Source organism: Canis lupus, chromosome 32 (assembly GCF_011100685.1).
Source record: "Canis lupus familiaris isolate Mischka breed German Shepherd chromosome 32, alternate assembly UU_Cfam_GSD_1.0, whole genome shotgun sequence".
Lineage (NCBI taxonomy): Eukaryota > Metazoa > Chordata > Mammalia > Carnivora > Canidae > Canis > Canis lupus.
This window is the reverse complement of record NC_049253.1, coordinates 15,856,978-15,878,789: the sequence shown is the minus strand read 5'-3', so window position 1 is coordinate 15,878,789 and position 21,812 is coordinate 15,856,978. Positions and strand designations below refer to the sequence as shown.

Genomic DNA, 21,812 nt, shown 5'->3' with positions numbered 1-21,812 from the left:
CATAACTGAAAATATAGCTACTAAATAAAAGAATGATGGCTTAAAAAAAAAAAAAGAAAGAACATTATCATTTGAGGAAAATGGCCCGAGATTAAAAAGAAAAAGATGGGATCATATTTTAAGGTAAAGGTATATGTATCTTTATCCAAAAAAAAGTTTCCACTGTCTCTGCATAATCTGGTATCAGCCTTCTTTTAACCCATTCTATCCAGTAATATGTGTACATTCAATGAGTAAACACAATCTGAGTACCTTTGCTTATGAATGTGATTCTTAATCATCATCATTACATTGGAATGGCTCATTAAGAAAAATCTTGTACCTGGGATCCCTGGGTGGCGCAGCGGTTTAGCGCCTGCCTTTGGCCCCGGGCGCGATCCTGGAGACCCGGGATCGAATCCCACGTCAGGCTCCCGGTGCATGGAGCCTGCTTCTCCCTCTGCCTGTGTCTCTGCCTCTCTCTCTCTCTCTGTGTGACTATCATAAATAAATAAAAATTTAGAAAAAAAAAAAGAAAAATCTTGTACCTGGCTTGAAGAGTCTGAATAACTAGGTCCAGTTTAGTCCTACCTGAAGGCAAAGGAATTGACCAGGAGCTAATGAGATGTTTTATCTAACCCTAATATTCCTAAAATTCTATTTATTTATTTATTTTTTAAAGATTTTATTTATTTATTCATGAGAGACACAGAGAGAGAGAGAGAGAGAGGCAGGGACACAGGCAGAGGGAGAAGCAGGCTCCATGCGGGGAGTCCGATGTGGGACTCGATCCCGGCGCTCCAGGATCACGCCCAGGCTAAAGGCGGCGCTAAACCGCTGAGCCACCTGGGCTGCCTGTAAATTCTATTTAAATAGAAATATGAACTTAGTTTTCATAAGTCAATAGTGCAGTCCTTCCTATAAAAATGAGAAGTGAAGCCAGGGAGATGCCAATCTGAGTTATATTATGATATTTCTGCAGAAGTAGAATCCATGACAGAAGTGTAAAATTTAGGCATTCTAATCTCATCCAAAGGAACTTGACTGATACAATATTTTTAACAACTTGTCAGTATGGACTGAAAAAGTATCATAGGGAAGCAGCATAGAATATGTTTATGAGCCTGGAATCTGTGTTCAAATTCTGACTTCTCCATTTACTAGCTATTCAACTTTGGATAAGTCACTTAACCTCCATGGACTACAGTTTCTCTTCCGCAAAATGAAGATATTAATAGTATACCTGCATTGCAGTTATTGTGAAGATGAAATCAGTTAATGTGTACATATAAATCACTTAAAATAGTGCCTGCCATATAGTATACTTTACTAAGTATACTTAACTTTAACTTCATATAAGTTAAATATTATTATGTAGATCCATATGGAGTTTGAACCACCTTTGGGGATTATAATACTCCTCAGTATCCTTCATATTTCTCAGGAGTGAATTGGGCTAGTGATGGAAAGTGGGAAGGTCAAAAAGACTAAGTAAGAGAAAAGGCAGATTGAAGAGGTAAATCTAGTATTCTTTGAATGTAAATGAAACTCAAGATCCATTAGTGTGGTAACAAAAAAATTCAGTAATTTGTGAACATTTTAAAAGGTTTTAAAAGTATCTTTCATATTAATTGTTTTTTTTAAGTTTAAATACATAGTAGGTAGAATCTGGAAACAGCAGGCTTATAAATATTATTTCTCCATGTGAAATTATATACCTAAATGTGATTGTTTGCAGATGACATCCAGATTCGATTTTATGAAGAGGAAGAAAATGGTGGGATCTGGGAAGGATTTGGGGATTTTTCCCCCACAGATGTTCATAGACAAGTAAGTGGATTAAGGTGATGGTGATGATTTTTCATTTTCTGTCCTGTTGAAGTTCAGTGCTTAATTTCCATGTACAAAAAAGAAAAAAAATCATAAATATTTATTTAATTTGCATAAAAGGATACTATTTTTAAGACTCTTGAAGGTTTTCCAGAAAAGTTATCTACCATAGAATTATGAGCAAGGCCTTAGACCACTGGCTCTGAGACCTTGTCAAGACATTTCATTTGGGTGTCTGATCACCTAACCTTTAGGCAATGGCCCTTGGATCCTTTAGTGGAACTATTTTAAGTATTTGCATTAGTCTGTTCAGACTGCCATAACAAAATGCCATCGACTGGGTGTATTAAGCAACGGAAATTTATTTCGTCACGGTTCTGGAGGCTAGAAGTCCCAGATCAAGGCCCGACAGGGTCCGTTCCTGGTGAGAGCTTTCTTCTCCTGGCATGCAGACAGCCACCTTCTGGCTGTGTCCCCACATGGCAGAGAGAAGAGAGTAAGTAAGCTCTTGGTGTCTCTTCCTATAAGAACACTAAAATCTTGTCCAGTCACAACCCTACCCTCATGACCTCATTTAACCTTAATTACTTCCATAAAAGCTCTTTCTCCAGATATAGCCACACTAAGGGTTAGGGCTTCAGCATATGAATTTTGAGGGGACACAGCTGGTGCATTAAGTGTTCACCAGAGTAATTATGATGAGATCTCTTAATGAGATGTTCTAATGAAAAGCACTGAAAGGAAGAGTCTGCTACTTGAGGCTGATATCCTCATAATCAATCAAGAGTTCCCAGTGACAACTGAGTATATGACTAAGAAATGAAAATGCTGTATCCCATCTTAATCACTCTGAGTGATTGAGAAATACTATTTCCACTCCCCAAAGTTGGAAGCAATCCAAATGTACATCAGGAAGTGGCCAATTAAATAATGGTGTATTGTGTGACGGAGTATTATGCACTTATTAAAGAGAATGAGTAATCTATGAACTAATATGGAAAAAATCTCAGAAGTATAACATTAAATTTTTTTAAAGATATAAAACAAAGTGGATATAAAAAAGATAGAATGTTCATGTTTGCATATGCATAAAGAAACTTTGGGAGAATACAAAAGGAATTAATAAGGTGTCGTGTTTCCCTCTGGGAGCAGGCTCACAGTAGGAATTGCCTGGATTGGAGTGCTAGGGGTGGCAAGGAGAATTTTCAGTGAATGCCATTGTGTCACAATGTATGAGTATAGAATTCTGGGTTTGTAACTTTCTCTAGGTTGCTGTATTTTTTAGTAAATATGTCTAAACATTGGGCATAAAGAATACATTTAATGAGTAGCATTGCTGGGGGGAAAAAGTGGGCCTACCCCAACATTTGGATCTTTGTATCCTGCAGTTTGCCATTGTCTTCAAAACGCCAAAGTATAAAGATGTCAACATCACAAAACCAGCCTCTGTGTTCGTCCAGCTTCGGAGGAAATCTGATTTGGAAACTAGTGAACCCAAACCTTTTCTCTACTACCCTGAAATCAAAGGTAACTTGGTTGCTTACATACTTGTGCTTGTTCCCATTAAAGAACAAAGCTGATTAGAAAAGATCTGTTAGCCACTTCCTTTGAATGACTTCCTAGGAATTGGCCCCTGGACCCATGGTACTTATTTTTAGGGAAGAGAGAAGTGATATACTATTTTGGGGTTCATGGAATTAAGTCCAGCCTTTCAAAACAATGCTATTTTTTTTTTTTTTTTTTTTTACCAAACTTGTATGAGATTTAGATATTTGAGAATTGGTCTTTGAATCTGAGAGTCTGTCATTTGTTGAGGATCTTGGGGTTCAGGCAGCTGAGATGGAATGATAGCTTCCTATTCAGGAGAATCAGCCATTCCATCAACTGGCCTCAGGCAATAGAACAGGAGACTCAGCCACCATGCAGTGTGGAACCATAAAAATGAATGAAGCACCAATCTTTTCCTCACAAAAGATACCCCAAGAAGGGGAAAGAATAGTCTCCATGCATAGTTATAATGTGAATTATGATTTTGATAAGCTCCAAAGAGAAGCATCCACAAACACATATGAGACTGCTGAGGACTGTTGATTTGAAAGAAGCCATGAAGAAGTCAGTTTCTTCAAGGTCCTTCAGCCCAGGTGGGGGTAAAGGGGGGCCAGTGTATTTCAGTAGTTGTGTGAGAAACAAGGAAGGAAAAGGGTTTCCTGGGCTTAGTGGACTAGAGGAGCCAAACAATTAGTGTTTGTTCAGAAAGAAGTGAGCCTTGTGAGCACCAGAATGGACCACTGAAGGCCAGGGCCAGGCTCAGAAGTACTGTGATTGGCAGCTGAGAGCTCTGATTGACTCTGGAGAGGGTAATGACCAGGCCTGTTTGGATTTGGAATGTTGGCTCTGACTTCCTTCTGTGGACACTGAGACCATCTGGGCAGCAGATAAGGAGTACAAGTCCAACAGACAAGTCCAAAGAGTAATGCAAGAGTCCACGTGAGAAATGGTGAGGTTCATAAAGATATTAGTGCAAAGAATGAAAGGAGAAGGTGGTGTCAAGAAGACCCAGATGCTGGTTGAGGTAGGAGGTGAAGGAAAAATTGGGGAATCATAGATGGTTTGAGGAATCCCGGCCTAGGACAATTGTTATGTGGTTGAGTTGATGAAACAATCAAGGGAGCAAAAAAGTAGGTTTGAGTAGGCAAAGAAGGACCTCAATTTAAAATATGTGCATTTTAGGTTCCTCTGGCAAATTCCTAACAAGCCAATCAAAAGATAGGACTGGAAATCCAGAGGGCAGGGTGGGAAATTCAGCATTGAGAATCCTCTCAGAATGAGTGTGATAGACTCCTAAATGAGATAATTGTTCAAAGATATTTCTTAACCTAGATCCAGTGACTCCCAAGGAGGGGCGGGGGTCTTTAAAGTTAAGAAATGGACTTTGATATAATCAGCTTTCTTTATAATCCTATTTTGTATTTTACATATACAACTATGATTCTGAGAAGAGATCCATAGACTTCGCAGGACTGAAAAAGGAGTCCTAGCACAAACAAAATCAGAAATCCCTGGATTAGAGGGAGGTCACAGGGGGAGGTCAATGAAATGATTATTACAGGGCACATCCTGACTGGCATCTGAAGCCACAAAGGTGCCATAGTGATGATCCACGTGGGTGTTGGATCCTGTGATAAAAACATGTGATGCGTATTCCTTGAAGAGAGGTGCTTTTCCTAGAATTTGTGTTGTGGCAGAGGCATTTAGAAGATAATTCCATGAGTTCTTGTTTCTTTTCAAAGGTTATGACCTGTCCACTGATGGACCCAATTGATAGTGCATTCCATTACCATGGTGTGAAAACATTGTCAACAGAAGAGCCTTTTTTTCCCCCATCCACATAAAATTTCATGCAAAATCCCAGGAACATTTGCCTGATGGCCTCTGGTTAAAGTGGAAGTGGGGAGCCAACCCATTCAGCCTTCCCAGAAGCCCATCTACCCTTATTTCTCCACCCAGCAATAGCCCGAGGTCTTCCAGATGCTGCAGATGAAAATCACTGCTTTCAATTAAACACTCTTCTTTAATAGATACAGAAGAGAAATATGGCTAATTTGGGGGGACTTTCTGAGGGAAAAAATAGATTTCTTCTCCTAAAATATGTCTTAACATAATGTCAGTTCTTCTCAACACAGAGGATTATATTTTAAAAGGATACCAAGATTATCTACACATGTATGAGCCTAGAAACTTACAAAGCTGAGCTTGGTTTCTAGGCTGCCTGTCTACCTTTTCCAGTAGTATCTGTTCATCAAAAGAGTAAGATGCAGCAGGGGCATGTTCAGACATTCATCCGTAATAGGATTTATCAGATGTTGGGGTTAAAGAATGGGGTCTCCTGAAAGTTCAAAATCCCCACCTGCATGCTTCAAACACTTTCAGACTGTCATTGACTAAAAGCTCCATGTAATACAAACAAATAAGATGAACCATCTGGAAAAATAAAGAATTAGAAGTTGAGCTCCACAGAAAGAATGGCCAAAATACATTGTGATAAGTAGTGTGAGACTAGAAATGTTTTATTGAAGGTAACAAATTACCTTAGTAAGTAAAACTGTCTGGATTATAAAATCCCAAGATGAAATAATCACAAAGAGCAATTATCACACTAGGCATATGACTGGTCAGAAAAGTAGCAGGCCATTTAATATAAGAATGAATGTATGAAAGTGAATCCAAACTATACAACCCAGGGAATCATAGTATACATTTTTTAGAAGTTATTAGACACACCTTTTACTGCTCCAGCACCTGCAGTCCCTCCCTATGTCATTACCTAATTTTGTATTATTCATCATTTTTATCAATATGTAAAATTGTCTTATCTATTTTTTTTCTTATCTATTAATTTATATATCTATTGTCTTCTTCCATCTCCAATAGGAAAAATTTTCTTTAAGTCACAGATTTGGTCTTTCATGTTCATTGCTGCATTTCCAACATCTAGAACAAAATAAATCATATATATATATATATATATATATATATATATATATATATATATATATATTTTTTTTTTTTTTTTTTTTTTTTTTTAAGTAGGCTCTACGCCCATGTGGGGCTTGAATTTACGATGCTGAGATCAAGAGATATGTGTGTGCTCTACTGACTGTTCCAGCCAGGCACCCCTTAATATATGTCATATGGTAGATGCTGAGATATATCTGAAAGCTGACTTATTTTTTTAAGGTTTTTATTTTAATTACAGTAGTTAACATGCAGTGTAATATTAGTTTCAGGTGTACGATGTAGTGATTCAACACTTCCATACATCACCCAGTGCTCATCACAGCAAGTGCTCTCCTTAATCCCCATCACCTATTTCATCATCACCCCAACATACCTCCCCTCTGGTAACCATCAGTTTGTTCTCTGTAATTAAAAGTCTGTTTCTTGATTTATTTCTCTCTCTCTTTACTTTTTCTTTGCTTGTTTGTTTTGTTAAATTCCACATGAGTGAAATCATATAATCGTATATTTGTCTCTCTCTGACTGACTTATATCGTATAGCATAATGCTCTCTAGCTCCATCCATGTTGTTGCAGAAGGCAAGATTTCATTCTTATTTATGGCTGAATAATATTCCATTTTATATATGTGTGTATTATCACACACACACACACACACCATCTTTATCCATTCATTAATCAATGGACACTTGGACTGCTTCCATATCCTGGCTCTTGTAAATATGAAAGGTGACTTATTGATTGACTGACCAAGTTGCCATCCTCATCCAAGTTGGGCTGGCTAGTAACTTCTTGGGTGCCATCAAGGAGGACATCAAGCAAAGAAATATAACATATTCCTTTTTATTTTATAGCCAGCCCAGAACTCTGCACCCTGTATGGTTATTGACATTATACCTCATACAAACTTCATGAAGATGGTTGGGTTCAGGGAAGACAATTAAAATAATGAGAGAGGGATGATTGAAAAGGGAAGAAGAGAGTTGAGGAACTGCTGTGTGTAAGCAAAAAAGACCATGTGATTTTTCAGTCTGAAAAGACAAAGATTCAGAAGAAATGTAATCATAATATTTAAATTATGAAAGGAATGCAGACATCTTTACTAGAATACTTAGAACCTGGAAATGAGAATGAAGTCCTTTTAAGGCATACACATAGCAAAAAGGGGTAAAAACTAAAAGTGCATCTAGATAATAGTTTGTGAACTAAACTATTATCATAATCACCAGTTATTAAAAGAAACAGAGGAACCCCTTGGTGGCTCAGTGAGTTAGGTGTCCGACTCTTGGTTGCGATTCAGGTGGTGATCTTGCGATCATGGGATCAAGCCCCACATGGGGCACTACACTGGGCATGGAGTCGGCATCAGATTCTCTCTCCATCTCCCTCCTGCTCACCCTCTCTATCTTTTAAGTAAATGAATAAAATCTTTAAAGTGAGGGGTGGACAGGGTGTGGGGGGAGGGAAGCAGAGATATTTTGGGGGCATTTCCCAAAGAATGGCAGCCTAATATAATGGAAAGCTGACTAGACTTTGGATCTGATCCTCACCATGCCCTGACCTCTGACAAGTCCCTTAATCATCCTAGCTTCTATTTCCTCTTCTGTAAAAGGAAAGCTTATAGTAAGTGACCACTTTGGTCCCTTCTAGAATAGATTGATGTTTCATAGTACAACCCATGGTGCCACTGTCAAAGGCAGACCACAAAGATAAATGAATACAATGGGAAAATGTCCATGGTCACTTCTGGGGAAATTTAGACTGCAGATTCTTTTATTTAAAAATTTGTGAGAATGAAATTTTCTGTACCAGTTTCTTGACATTGAAATCTTAATGAATATAGGATAGTTGGTATTTTTTAAGTTGACTCAAAAATTCCCATTTTATAGTGAACATCTGTTTTCTAAGTCCAAAGGAGGAAGCAGCAAATACCAAATGCTTTGCTAGAAAATATGTCAGTAGATAACATTTATCCCTGAAGATGAATGAAGTTGTCTGCTTCCCTCTTGTATTTCATATTTCTAATGAACTAATATTCTATGTGAGATCAACAGTTTATAGGATGAGTAATAAGTATGACTATTAGTTGGTTATAGTCAATGGATGGAAAAATTTTATAAATCAGTCCAAAACCTTTGATAAGGACATTTAAAGTTTCTCCACTTTGAGGCCAACCCTTTCTAGTGGAAGCACTTTCTCTTCAAGTTGACCCACATTGGCTTTCTTCCTAACACGTCTGGATACAATCCATTTTTAAACGATTATTTTATGGGTGTTTCTCTGTATCCTACTCTTCCATTCTTCAGTCTTCCAGCTGCACTGAGGTGACTGTGAGGTAATCAGTAGGAGAAATCTCTTGAGCCCTGAGATGACTGGAACAATCACAGATTTAGAAGTAAGTGAAGATCTTTCTGAACATAAACAATGGCCAGAATCAACATTGAAGAATCAGAAATAGGACAATTATTAGGTATCAGCCTGCAGATTGAAAAAAAAGAACACCACGTTGGCTATTTATTTAAACAAAAACCTTCCATCACCCTTCTAGCCCAAAAGAGAAAAGGGAGTAAAAAAAAAAAAAAAAAAAGATATGGTAGGAAGATCAGAAAAGAGAAAGAAACAGAAACAGAAAGAAGAAACAAGAACACAATAATGGACCACAAAGGCAGTGGGGCTGGTGAGAACAACAGATAGTGAAAAGCAAAAGAAAAACAGCAACTACAGGAATGAGGGACAACAGTCTAACTAGTGTCGAGACCTGGATAGTCAAAAATCTCAGAGAGCATCACTGTATTTTAGTCATGTAGTGGTCTTAGACTTTCCTGGAGTCTCATCAGTCACCAGTGACTACCAATCCCTCTTTCATTGTATTTCTGGGGTTTGCCCACTTGTATTGTCATGGTGTTGCCCAGTAAGGAACAGCCCCCATCTCTTTAGTCTGTGCTGTCTCTGCCTCTCACTTTGATTCTTTATTTTGTCCTATGCACCAGTGACAGAGGAGGCTTCCTAAAATACCACCCAGTATACATCATCCCCTAGTTCAGAAACACACAGTGGCTCTCCTGCTTGTAAATCCCTTAGTTTACAATCCAGAAGCTCTACAGTGTGGTCTCAATCAGCCCCATTTCTCAGGCATTTTTCATGCTAAACTTTAACTTCAGCTGGACCGATCCACTGCAGCTCTCAGAAGCACGCAACTTGCATCTATCCTTCATTATTTTCCCTCTAGATCTCATTTCCAGAAAATCCTCCCATTGCCCTCCCCTGATACAGAGTTGATTCTGGGAAGCCTTACCTGAATTTTCTAGCCCACAGAGACTTTCCTAAAAGTCCCTCTTTAAACTCCTGGAAAAATTGATGTGCACCATCAATTAAGCATACATGGCATTATGGTGCTATCTCTCCAAGTCTTTCCTCCACAACCTTAAAATTATATTAGAGGGTTCTTGACAGCAAAGACATTATTTCTACTTCTCTTTCTCCCTAGCACTTAGCTCATGTAGATGCATTATAAATGTTAGTCGGTTGGTAATCGTGTGTGTATGACCAAATGAAAATGCTCAATATTGTTTTTCTTATTCCGGTAGCTTCAGTATCTTAACCTTTGAAGGGAAATCTAGTCTTTCACTATTTTGAATGACATTGTGGACTTCAGAAACTGTTGTGGAGAGGATTTGGGTGTGTACTGTTCTGTGGTCTCTGAGGCAGGTTCTTAGTCTTCAAATCCATTGGAATAAATATAATGCTTCTTGAAATTTGGCATCTCTTCCTCCTTGGGTGATTTCTGTTTCCCTTTAAGATGTTTAAAAATACCATCAGAATCAATATTCTTTCTGTGGCTAGTAGTGGAATGGAATCAGTCTTTTCTCCTCTGGTTTCTCTTCCTTTAAATACAGATAAAGAGGAAGTGCAGAGGAAACGGCAGAAGCTCATGCCTAATTTCTCAGATAGTTTCGGTGGCGGTAGTGGAGCAGGAGCTGGAGGCGGAGGCATGTTTGGCAGCGGTGGTGGAGGAGGCGGTGCTGGAAGTACGGGTCCAGGTATGAATTAAAGCTGCTCTTTCTAGAGCTTTTCACATTGGAGAGGGTAGAATTTTCTTTTCCTAGATTTCCCAGACTGTCTGCAGGTTGAGCGGCTGTGACATATTAAATTAACTAAAATTTCCCAATAGAGAAATGCATGTTCATTTTGCAGTACATAGATAACACCAGAAACTCTAGGAGGAAAGAAAAGTCACTCTAGACTGGTTATCTAAAGAATATGTCTGTTAACATTTTGGCATATTTCTCCTTTCTTCCCTTCCATACTGTCTTGGTTTTCTTTGGAAATATTGGAAGGGTTTCGTATTATATATACTACATTGTAGAAAGTCTGAAGATACAGAAAATCTGGTCATTGAAGAGTAACTTCTCAATTTTTTTCTGTGCAAACATTATACTATGTATTTTTTTGCATTTTCATGAGCACAGCTGCAATCCTCAAAATAGTATTTAGCCTATTTACCTATAGGTGTGTGTATATATATATATATATATATATATATACACCTATTTATTATCAACAAATCATGATTGTGTATATAGAATCATATATGCTGCTTTTCCCCTAATGGGTTAACCTAGGCATTTCCCCCATGGCAATATAAATTTTATGTAAGCATAATATTTTAAGCATCATTTCATCAAGTGAACATGCCATAGTATTACTTACTTGAATGTGTTTCCTGTTTTTTACTGGTTTTTTACTGAACTCCTTTGTCCATATTGCTGTTCTTTTATTCCAGATTGTTTTTGTAAATTAGATTCTTTGAAGTAAAATTACAGTGTCAGAGAGTATGACATCTAATACCAGCTGCTTCCGCAAAGAGTTTTAAGTACGAGTTTATGCTTCCACCAAAAATGCCTGAGAATGAACAATGTGGTCATGTTTCCTTGGAGGAGTCAGTATTTTTTTCTGTATTTTGTTTGGTTCAGTTTTTCCCGCCAGAAGTTATTTCAAGGTCCTCTGTGTCAGCAAGTCTGAGTATGGTTGGTGACCACTCACCATTAGCCTCTCCTTTCCACACAGAGTGGGAGCCTTTCTCCAGCATGAACTCCATGCTGCCCCAAGCCTGGGCATGCTGCCCCAAGTCTGGGTATTGTCTGAATTTCCAAAATGTAAATTTGGTCAGAGTGGAATTCTGATCATCCCATGATCCCTCATAATGTGTCTTACTAACTCAACGGAAGCACTGTGTCCAGCACGCTGCCTTTCCGCACCAAAGCCTGTGCTCACCTTAGGGAAAGACACCAAGCTTTGTTAAGTCTTTGTAAAACACAAACAAAACAAAACAAAAAAACTAACTAACAAAACATCATGAGATTTTAATCATTTTGGTTGCCATTTCAGGGTATGGTTTCCCTCACTATGGATTTCCTACATATGGTGGAATTACTTTCCATCCTGGAACCACTAAATCTAATGCCGGGATGAAACATGGTAAGTAATATAGTTGTATTTTTTATTTTTTTTAAGATTTTACTTATTTATAATGAGAGACACACAGAGAGAGACAGAGACAAAGACATAGGCAGAGAGAGAAGCAGACTCCATGCAGGAGTGGGACTCAATCCCGGGACTCCAGGATCACACCCTGGGCCGAAGGCGGACGCTCAACTGCTGAGCCACCCAGGCGTCCTTGGTTTGTTTGTTTGTTTGTTTGTTTTAATACTGAGAATAGAATAAAAAAATTAATGCCAAAAAGTTTTTTATCATTACCTATCACAGCATTGCCATCTTGGAAAAAAAAATGATAAAGGTAAATAAACTAAGAAGATACTTTTCCAAAAAATATGATTTGCTGTGGCAAGTGTAAATTCTGTTCCCAATGCTATGTTTATACTTACATATTTACTTTGTAAGTGGCATGAACTGGGAGAAGAGAAGTGCTTTAAAAGGGGACATGTAGGGGATCCCTGGGTGGCTTAGCAGTTTAGCGCCTGCCTTTGGCCCAGGGCACGATCCTGGAGTCCCGGGATCGAGTCCTGCATCGGGCTCCTGGCATGGAAGCTGCTTCTCCCTCCTCCTGTGTCTCTGCCTCTCTCTCTCTCTCTCTCTCTCTCTCTCTCTCTCTATGTCTATCATAAATAAATAAATTAAATAAATAAATTAAATAAATAAATAAATAAATAAATAAGTCTTTTTAAAAAAAGGGACCAAAAAAAATAAAAGAAAAGAAAAGAAAAGAAAATGGGACATGTAAACTTGACCATTCAAACATAAAAAGGTAGCCAAACTTACCTTTTCTTTCCCTTTTTTTTCCCTCAAATACTATACTTTTGAAGACACTTTGAGTTATAGAAAATAGTCTTTCCCATCAAATGCATCCCCTAATTTGCAGTAGTCACACCGTGGCTTCATAGTTTATATAACATGTGTATCCATTGAAGAAGTAACACGATAAAGCCTTCCCGGGTATGGAATGCTGGTTTCATGTCAGGTGCTTCTACATTTTTTGACTGTAAACTTCATGATTGCTCTGTAAGGAAAATAGTAGTGTCTCCCATTTTACAGAGGACACTTAGGTTCAGAAATGTTCAGTCATTCTACTGAAGGCACATATCTGTTATTGGCAGAACCAGGATTTGAGCCAGTTGTGCCCACAAAACTTAGGTGTTCTCATAGTACCTGTCAGATGACATGGTCGGACCGAAAGGAGCATAGAAATGGCACACCAAGTAGCTCCCACGCTGAAGAATGTGACTTGATAGCATGTCTTAACAACTTGCTTGGTTAATTAGCATCAGGAAAAAAGTAATTCCTCTGCTTTCATTTAAACTTTAAAAATTCCACTTCTCTGGGATGTCTAGGTGGCTCAGTCAGTTAAGCATCTGACTCTTGATTTCAACTCAGGGTCATGGGTTCAGGCCCCACGTTGGGCTCCACATGCATTGATTAAAAGAAAAAAATCCAAAAAAAAAAAAAAAAACCACCAAAAAAAAAAAAAAAAGAAAAAATCCACTTCCCTGTAATTCACAAAAGAGCTGTATTTCATTTTTTCTCCTTCACAAATAATCAAAATGAAATGGAAGTTTTTAGAAATATAAACAAAAATTTTTCAAGATCTTAAAGGCTCTCATCACTAGAAAAAAATTCTGTAACTACACATGCTAACTGATGTTAACTAGAATTATTGTGATCATTTGACAATACATAAAAATATCAAATCATTATACTGTATAATATACTATATATATAATCTACACTATATATATATAAAATACCTGAATGAATATAATGTTATGTCAGTTATATACCTCAGTAAAAAAATGTGTCTTTTAGAAGTGAGAGTTTAAAATACCTTCAAAACAAGTTACTTATGATTTGACTTTTTTTTTTTTAAGATTTTACTTCTTTATTTGAGAGAAACAGCATGAGCAAGGGGAGAGACAGAAGGAGAGGGAGAAGGAAACTCCCCAGTGAGCAGGGAGCCCGACCTAGGGCTCAATCCCAGGACCCTGGAATCATGACCTGTGCCAAAGGCAGATGCCTAACCGACTGAGCCACCCAGGCACCCCTGATTTGACTATTTTAAAAGGAATTTTAAATTTTTGTTTTTTGGGATGCCTGGGTGGCTCAGCGGTTAAGCGCCTGCCTTCAGCCCAGGGCGTGATCCTGGAGTCCCGGGATCGAGTCCCACATCAGGCTCCCTGCATGGAGCCTGCTTCTCCCTCTGCCTATGTCTCTGCCTCTCTCTGTGTGTGTCTCTCATGAATAAATAAAATCTTTTTTAAAAATTAGTTTTTCTTTTCCCTTTTCAGTAAACTTGCCTCCCATCTTTATCTGACAATTGAAACAGCAAATTATAACTTAATAGATTTTACTGAGAAGAAACTGATGTTTCTGCTTTTATCTTAGGAACCATAGACACCCCATCTAAAAATGATTCTGAAGGTTGTGGCAAGAATGTGGACAGAGAGGCAGTAAACCTCTCTGGGAAAGTAACTGAACCCACAGAACAAGATAAGGAGTCCAGCATGGGGGTTGATGAGGTTACTCTGACATATACAGTGGGCATAAAGGAAGAGAATTCTAGGTTTCAAGGTAAGTGAGCACACACACGATTACATTGTACTGACTGGTGAGAAGCTGGGTTGGTTCGAGGTGTGGAAACTATTGCCAGAAAACAAGTCTATTTTCTGTTAATCTAAAAATGATATATCAATATGTACTTCAACATGCTCTTCAGACTTCTGTAGCTTTTGAAAAGCATGTGTCCAATTATTTATTCACACTGATATTTCTGTTTTCCCTGTGTTTTCTCCAAATATAAAGTACTGAAGTTTGCATATGCATTCTTCCATCATAATTATACAGTTTCGGGGTATCGTGAGAGATAATCCAGTTCATTTCTATCATAGATAATAGAGAAAAGTTTTCATGACTTTAATAATCTCCTCTCTCTAGACTATAGCTTGACTGTCATACTGAATAGAACTTTGCCTGAAAATAAGAAAATTTCCTCTTACCTTGAGGCCCTCTTTGAACAATTAGGATTGAGAGGGACCGTCCATTCTGCATATTTTGAACCAGTGCTCATTAGAGAAAAGAGAAGGGAAAGATAGCAAATATTTTGACTCGTTCTCTACCACATATTTTTTTTTCTTTTAACACCACCTTAAAAATGTACAAAGCACTATTAGGTGGGGGATAATAGAAAAACAGGCCACCCATGGTTTTGGCCTGCAGGAGTCAATTTGCCTTCCCCTGGTTAGAAGGGGAAAACAGGCCACCCATGGTTTTGGCCTGCAGGAGTCAATTTGCTTCAGGAAGCAAACTTCACAAGAATACCAATGGCTTATGGAAAGTCTGTCTGTGGCATAAACTGTGTTTTTTGACACTTTGCCTAACGAGAGAGTTGTTTAAGACTCCAGTGGAGGATTATTTCATCATGAGATTGATTATTTACAGTATAGTAAATCGAATCAACAGTATTTAGAGGTTGAGTGTTCCCCCTAGGATAACAGATATTTCTAAATGTCTTTCCCCTAACAAACCACAGACAGATTTTTCACATCAGCCTCTATATTTGTCAGTAAGCCAATGTCCAATTGTGCTTTTTCTAGTGAACACAATCCAGAAGTACTGAAAGGAGCATTTGCAACTAAAATGATGTGTGTCGAGGTGTCAGAACTTGATGCTGATGGTTTTGACCTCAAGCATGCCATACCTGTAGAGCAAGTATAGGAAACTCAACTGTGATTGTGGTCATTGCCTTGCAGATAACCTCTTTCTAGAAAAGGCTATGCAGCTTGCCAAGCGGCATGCCAATGCCCTTTTTGACTATGCGGTGACAGGAGATGTGAAAATGCTGCTGGCTGTCCAGCGCCATCTCACTGCAGTGCAGGATGAGAATGGGGACAGGTAAGTCACTTGTAAACAAAGGCTGTTTTAGTGGAAGGAAGAGAAAATCATTGTGTGCTTACTGGCTGGAGACAAAATAATCGTTTAAAGGTACTGGGCCAATAACTGGAAAACTATCATGGACAAGAATGTGTCAGTAAGGTTGACTCCGTAATTTGCTGCTCCTGTCCTGTGGCTCCCACCTGTTGGGTTCTAGAATAGCTAGTTCTCATCTAAGAGTCCATCATTCTGAGCAAGAAAACTACGATGCGTATGGGGAATGGTACTTTTTCAGAAACCTTGCGTTATTTATTGGGATAAATTTGGAATAAATTTTAATAAATATTTATTGGATTAATAACATTTGTTTTATTTACTGAAATGGCATAATAGTAAAATTTGATCCAGCCAGATCCCTAAAGCACTCATTATCCCAACTGCATATTTATAATGGTAGGATATTCAAGAAAAAGCCCAATAAAGACAGCACAGCAACAACAAAACAAGTAAGAGGCAACTGTCATTCTTTCCCAGTTACTATTTCCTTCCCTATTGCCTCTGTTACTGGTGACCAGTCTGTGACTGGATGGGGCTCCTGCGACTGCTCTGACTCATGCGGCAGTCGGCCAGCATTCCAATCACCATGCGTCCGTTTCTGCTGTTACTGAGCTTATATTTGCAAAGCACCTGGCTTCTTTCTAAAACAGTTCTCTCGGCCCTTTCATGGAGACTTCTAAAATGATCTCAAAAGCCTGTGAGAATAACAAGAGACAACAGCCCTCAGATTGAAGTCAAGTGCCTTATCTAAAAACTTTCCTAAAATAGTGTCAACACTGAGAAATCCTTTTCTGCAGAGGAGCTCTTGAGTGCTGTGTTTTAAACCTCGGTTTAAAAACTGAATCAAACGCTTTAGGAAAGTGCCAACCTCAGGGTTTCAAACGAAGACCTTTGTTCTCATTCCTTGCAGCGTAACCAAGGATGTGGTATAACCACTGGCCCTGTTATACAGTATGAGAGGAACCAGTAGAGCCTTCTTTGTGTAATGCTGTGAACAGCAGAATGTTTTTACAGGGTTAAAGAATCCAATTAGCATTCAATAGCATGTAACCACAAGAGAAAGCAGCGAATTAACCGAGACAGAACTGACAGCGTTTCAAGCGACATTTTTAGGGGCCTGCGGAATGGAGGAGCCGAAGAAAGATGAGCACTTGTAGAAATTAGCCAGAGACTGCTGGTAGACTGGGGGGGGGGGGGGGGGGGTTGTGAAAAAGATACACAGTGTGTGCATTCAAGGGGGTGCACCAAGGGGAAGGTGCAGGCACCTCTAAGGACACATGTGGAGGGACCTAGGAGGTGATCTTCCCTGCCCAGGCTGAATGTGAATAGGATCCCCTCCTCGGACCATAGATGGACTCCCATGAGCAGGCTCTTAGGGTTGGCCACAGCTAAAGGGCAGAGAGGGGAGACCAAGGAGGAAGGAACCCTCACATGAATGCTGTTGGTCCTCACACCTCAGGTCTCTTGTCTTCATTGAACTTGTCACGCTCAGCTAATAATCTGGATCCTGAGGCCATTAGTCATCACAGAAAAAATACAAAAAAGAAAGAGAAGAGAACTTCTGTATTGGGGAAATTCCCAGGAGGGGGTGAGGATTTATGGGGGAGGGGAATGTACCTCTGTTAGGAACTGCTGAGCTGCGCCTGGAAATTTTTTGCTGTTTTGAAGTATGACCTTTTTCTTGGTATATGTGCATCATGTCTGCGTCAGACTTCAGGCCCTTTTTAGAAGTCTTCCTCCAGCCTCATATTTCAAGAAACAGGAGTGAAACCTCGACATCATTCAGCTGCTCTCTCTAGTACTGAAGTCACAGGGTCAGTTTTTTCAGCCCTCTTGCACCGTTATTCCCCACCCCCTGAGAGATGCACTTGCTTTTGCTAAGAAAGAGGCCTGCGAAACATGACACCCTGTATTTTTCAGTTGGAGAAAGTCTAGCCTGTGCCTTAGAATCCCAGACAGCCTGCCTCCGTGCTATGCTTTGAGTATACTGTGCGTCACTATCTGCCCATTCTTTGGAGTATTCACTATCTCGGGTGTCCCTCTGTAGTTCTACAGAGCAGTGTCTGGGTACCCCTTCAGCAGGATGGTCTAAGGGATCAAGAGATGGCTTTGGAGCCAGATGAGCCTGAGCTGGACTCCCAGCTTCACCACTCGATAGTTATATGACCTGGTTTGAGTTCTGTTAGACCTACAAGTCCCAGTTTCACCAGCTGAAAAATGAGGATATAATGTTACCTACCTCGTAGGGCTTCTTGTCATGACCAATAAAGCCATATATGTCAACAACTTAGCAGGGTCTGGTAAATAGAAACTAATAAACCCATAGCAGCCACATTTTATTGTTGTTACTATTGAGTCATTTCAAGTAATTTTAATAGTAAGGGTTTTTTTGTTAATTAAAAAATTGTGTCCCTAGGAGTGATGCTTGACACCTGCCAATATTTTCGACCTCTTTAACCTAAGCCCCTTGGCTCATTCTATCACCTTTGTCTTAGTGCCTAACTTGTGTGCCAGGGCTGTAGGGCCAACCCAGGGAGGACCAGCCCTGAGATCACAGGCCAGAGAGGGAGAAAGACAGATAGAAAACTGTAGTTGCATAACCAAGCAGTAAACTTGAGGGGAGACTGTGTGCTCTGCCTGAGAAGTTTGGGGAGGAGGGAAGGTTTGAACTGGAATCTGAAGGATGGAGCAGGCACTATCCAGGCAGAGAAGAGAAGCAAAACCATTCCAGGCAGAGGGAATATTTGCAAGGGAGAAATAAAATCACATTGTTCCTTCAGAAGTTTACCTCAAGAGTCTTATCCCAGTAGTTAAAACCCTAACCCCATCCCTCCTGGGATCTGGGAAGATCTTTGAAAAGCCACCACACTGTATTTTGGAGGAGGCTAGAAGGCTAGGTGAAGGCAACTACACTTTCCTAAACAGTTCCAAGTGCTAGGCATTTTACATACATCATCTCTATGTCAAGGGAAGCCAGGAAAAAGCTAGAGGAGAAAATGTCATGAACACTCCCAGGAAGGCAGAGTTGGGATTTGAACTTAGGTGGCTCTACCTCGAGGCCCAGGTACCTTTACACCTCATGGGGTCAAACCAATATGCCCCCAGAGGTGAGGCAGGCAAGGTTAATGAGTGTAGCTGCCTGGCTAGGCAGTAGAACATTCCTGCCTCGGATTTAAGACATTTGAGATTCAAGACATCTGGGGGCCAAATACAATGAAGTGTGAGACCCAGGTACAGTTTGCAGGTCTGATCCTTTCTGGGGATTTTTTTTTTCCACTAACCTTTAGTTGATTGTTGCCATTCTGTTTCTGTTCCAGTGTCTTACACTTAGCGATCATCCATCTTCATGCTCAACTTGTGAGGGATCTACTAGAAGTCACATCTGGTTTGATTTCTGATGACATTATCAATATGAGGAATGATCTCTACCAGGTAAGCAGACATATCAACTAAGAAAAATCAAAAAAAAAAAAAAAAAGAAAAAAGAAAAATCCACAGTTTGTACGTGTTCACATGTGTGTATGTGTTATTTCTAATAATGTGAACAGTAACAAAAATACAGTGCATCTCTTTAGGTTATATCCTAAAAGCCCATTACTTGGGAATACTATTTATGATTTAGGATCCTTTAACCTGTGAGTATAATAGAAATCACTCAGTGAAATTCAACATGCTGCTGGAAGGAAAAGCAAGGTTTAAACATTAGAAATCTGTCAAAGAAAAAAAAAAATTAAAAAAAAAAAAAAAAAAAAAAAAAGAAATCTGTCAAAGAGGGCAGCCCAGATGGCTCAGCAGTTTAGCGCCGCCTTAGGCCCAGGGTGTGATCCTGGAGACCCGGGATGGAGTCCCATGTCGGGCTCCCTGCATGGAGCCTGCTTCCCCCTCTGCCTGTGTCTCTGCCTCTCTCTCTCTCTCTCTCTCTCTCTCCCATGAATAAATAAATTTTAAAAAAAGATATCTGTCAAAGAGTTGATCCATTTTCTCTTTTTTTCTTTTTCAAATTTACTTTATTCTTTTTATTATAGTGAGTGTAGTCTTTAATCCTCCCCCCCTATTTCTCTGAAGGTTCTCTCCTCCCCCCGTAACCATCAATTTGTTCTCTGTAGTTAAGGGTCTGTTTTTTCGTTTGTCTTTTTTTTCCCTTTGCTCATTTGTTTTGTTTCTTAAATTCTACATATGAGTGAAGCCTTATGGTATTTGTCTTTCTCTGACTGCCTTATTTCACTTAGCATAATACCCCCTAGATCCATCCACTCATTGCAAATGGGAAGATTTCATTCTATTTTATGGCTAATATTCCACTGTGTGTGTGTGTGTGTGTGTGTGTGTGTGTGTATCACTTCTTCTTTGTCCATTCCTCTGTCAGTAGACATTTGGGCTATTTTCCTAGTTTGGCTGTTGTCAGTAATGCTGCTATAAACATCAGCATGCATGTATCCCTTTGAGTTAGTGCTTTTGTATTTTGGGGTGGGTGCGATTACTGAGTAATAGGGTAGTTCTATTTTTTTTAACTTCTTGCGGACCTTCCATACTGTTTTCCATAATGTCTGCACCATTTTGCATTCCCACCAACAGTGCACAAGGGTTCCTTTTTCTCCACATCCTCGCCAATACTTTTTTCTTGTGTTTTTTATTTTAGCCATTCTGACAGGTTGTGAGGTGATATCTCACTGCAGGCTTTATTAGTATTTCTCTGATGATGAGTGATGTTATCTTTTTTTTCACTGAAATATAATTGACAGGTAACATTCTATTAGTTTAAGGTGTACAGTGACTCGATATTTGTATATACTGTAAAATGATCACAAAAATAAGTTTACTTGTCATCCATCACCACCTATAGTTACAGATTTTTTTTTTTTTTTGTAATAGAACTTTTAAGATCCACTGTCTTAGAAACTTTCAAATAAGCAATACAGGAGAACCTACGGTAAATATGCCACATCTGTCAAGAAAAATACAATTGAAAAAAATCAAGTTTGGAAAACCAATGATATATAAGAATTTTGAGGCTGCAACACATTTTGACAACATCTGAATTAAGTGTATATCAAATAAAGGGTGCTGAAATCAGAACACAGGAAAGTAAACAGATTGGTTAAGGAGAGAGTGTCTTTCAAAAACAGAAAGATAGCTCAAATCGAGGAAAACAGGGAACACCAAAGTTTTGCACAGATCAGGTTCGAGCAGGAATTCAGTGGGTTCAAAAGCAACTTGGTGAACCCTGCTACAGAGAACTTGTCTTCAGATGTAATAGAGAAAAGGTAGCTGGGACCAGGGAGGCTGCCTGATGGGCACATGCAGACTTCAGGTGAGAAAAGCAGATAGGAGACTGAAATTGCCACTTGACAGAACCAAAGCCTGGCTGCTGGTGTTGGGAGCCTGAGACTTGGTCCAGCCACTCTGGCCAAGGGGCGTGCTACCTCCAGGGCTGCTCTGTCTCTCGCTCGGGGCACTCTCCCCTCCAAGCTGCCTTCACCTCCACCCACCTGGCTGTGGTGCCAGGCTCCTGGTCTCACTCCGTATCACCTTTCCCATTTTCTCCTTCCCTTCAGTCCACCCAAAGTGACTTCCCAGCCCTCCTTGGCCTTGGCGGTGGGCTCAGATCCCTGGTCCAAGCATACCCGTTACTCTAAAAATGTTGATAATCATCTGCAATTAACTGCACAGGAAAGGCACCTGTTCCAGTTCTCAGTTGTTAAGGCAGGTAGTGTGAATCATTTTGATCTCCTCGAAGCAGAACTGAAATGTTTACGTATAGCTCTCAGATTTTTTTTAAGCTTTTATGTATTTATTCATGAGAGACACACAGAGGGAGGCAGAGACATAGGCAGAGGGAGAAGCAGAGTCCTTGCAGGGAGCCCGATGCGGGACTTGATCCCAGGACCTGGGATCATGACCTGAGCTGAAGGCAGATGCTCAACCCCTGAGCCACCCAGGTGCCCCTCTCACTAGATTTTTAAGTGTGAATAGGTGTTTCCTGATAAGGGAAAGATGTTTTTGCCATTTGATATAAGTCTTTAAGCTCCTCCCCTGGCAGTAGTGCCT

At 39.6% G+C, this 21,812-nt stretch overlaps 1 protein-coding gene across 1 annotated transcript in view; it reads left to right on the top strand.

Annotated features, from left to right (window-relative positions):
- The window catches only part of NFKB1 (nuclear factor kappa B subunit 1), a 118,648-nt gene that overhangs the window by 82,689 nt on the left and 14,147 nt on the right, over positions 1-21,812 (top strand). The window contains 7 exon segments of the mRNA NM_001003344.1: positions 1,718-1,809; positions 3,198-3,336; positions 10,223-10,366; positions 11,715-11,804; positions 14,223-14,408; positions 15,587-15,728; positions 19,082-19,196. Of these exon segments, the coding sequence (NP_001003344.1) occupies positions 1,718-1,809; positions 3,198-3,336; positions 10,223-10,366; positions 11,715-11,804; positions 14,223-14,408; positions 15,587-15,728; positions 19,082-19,196 (908 nt within the window).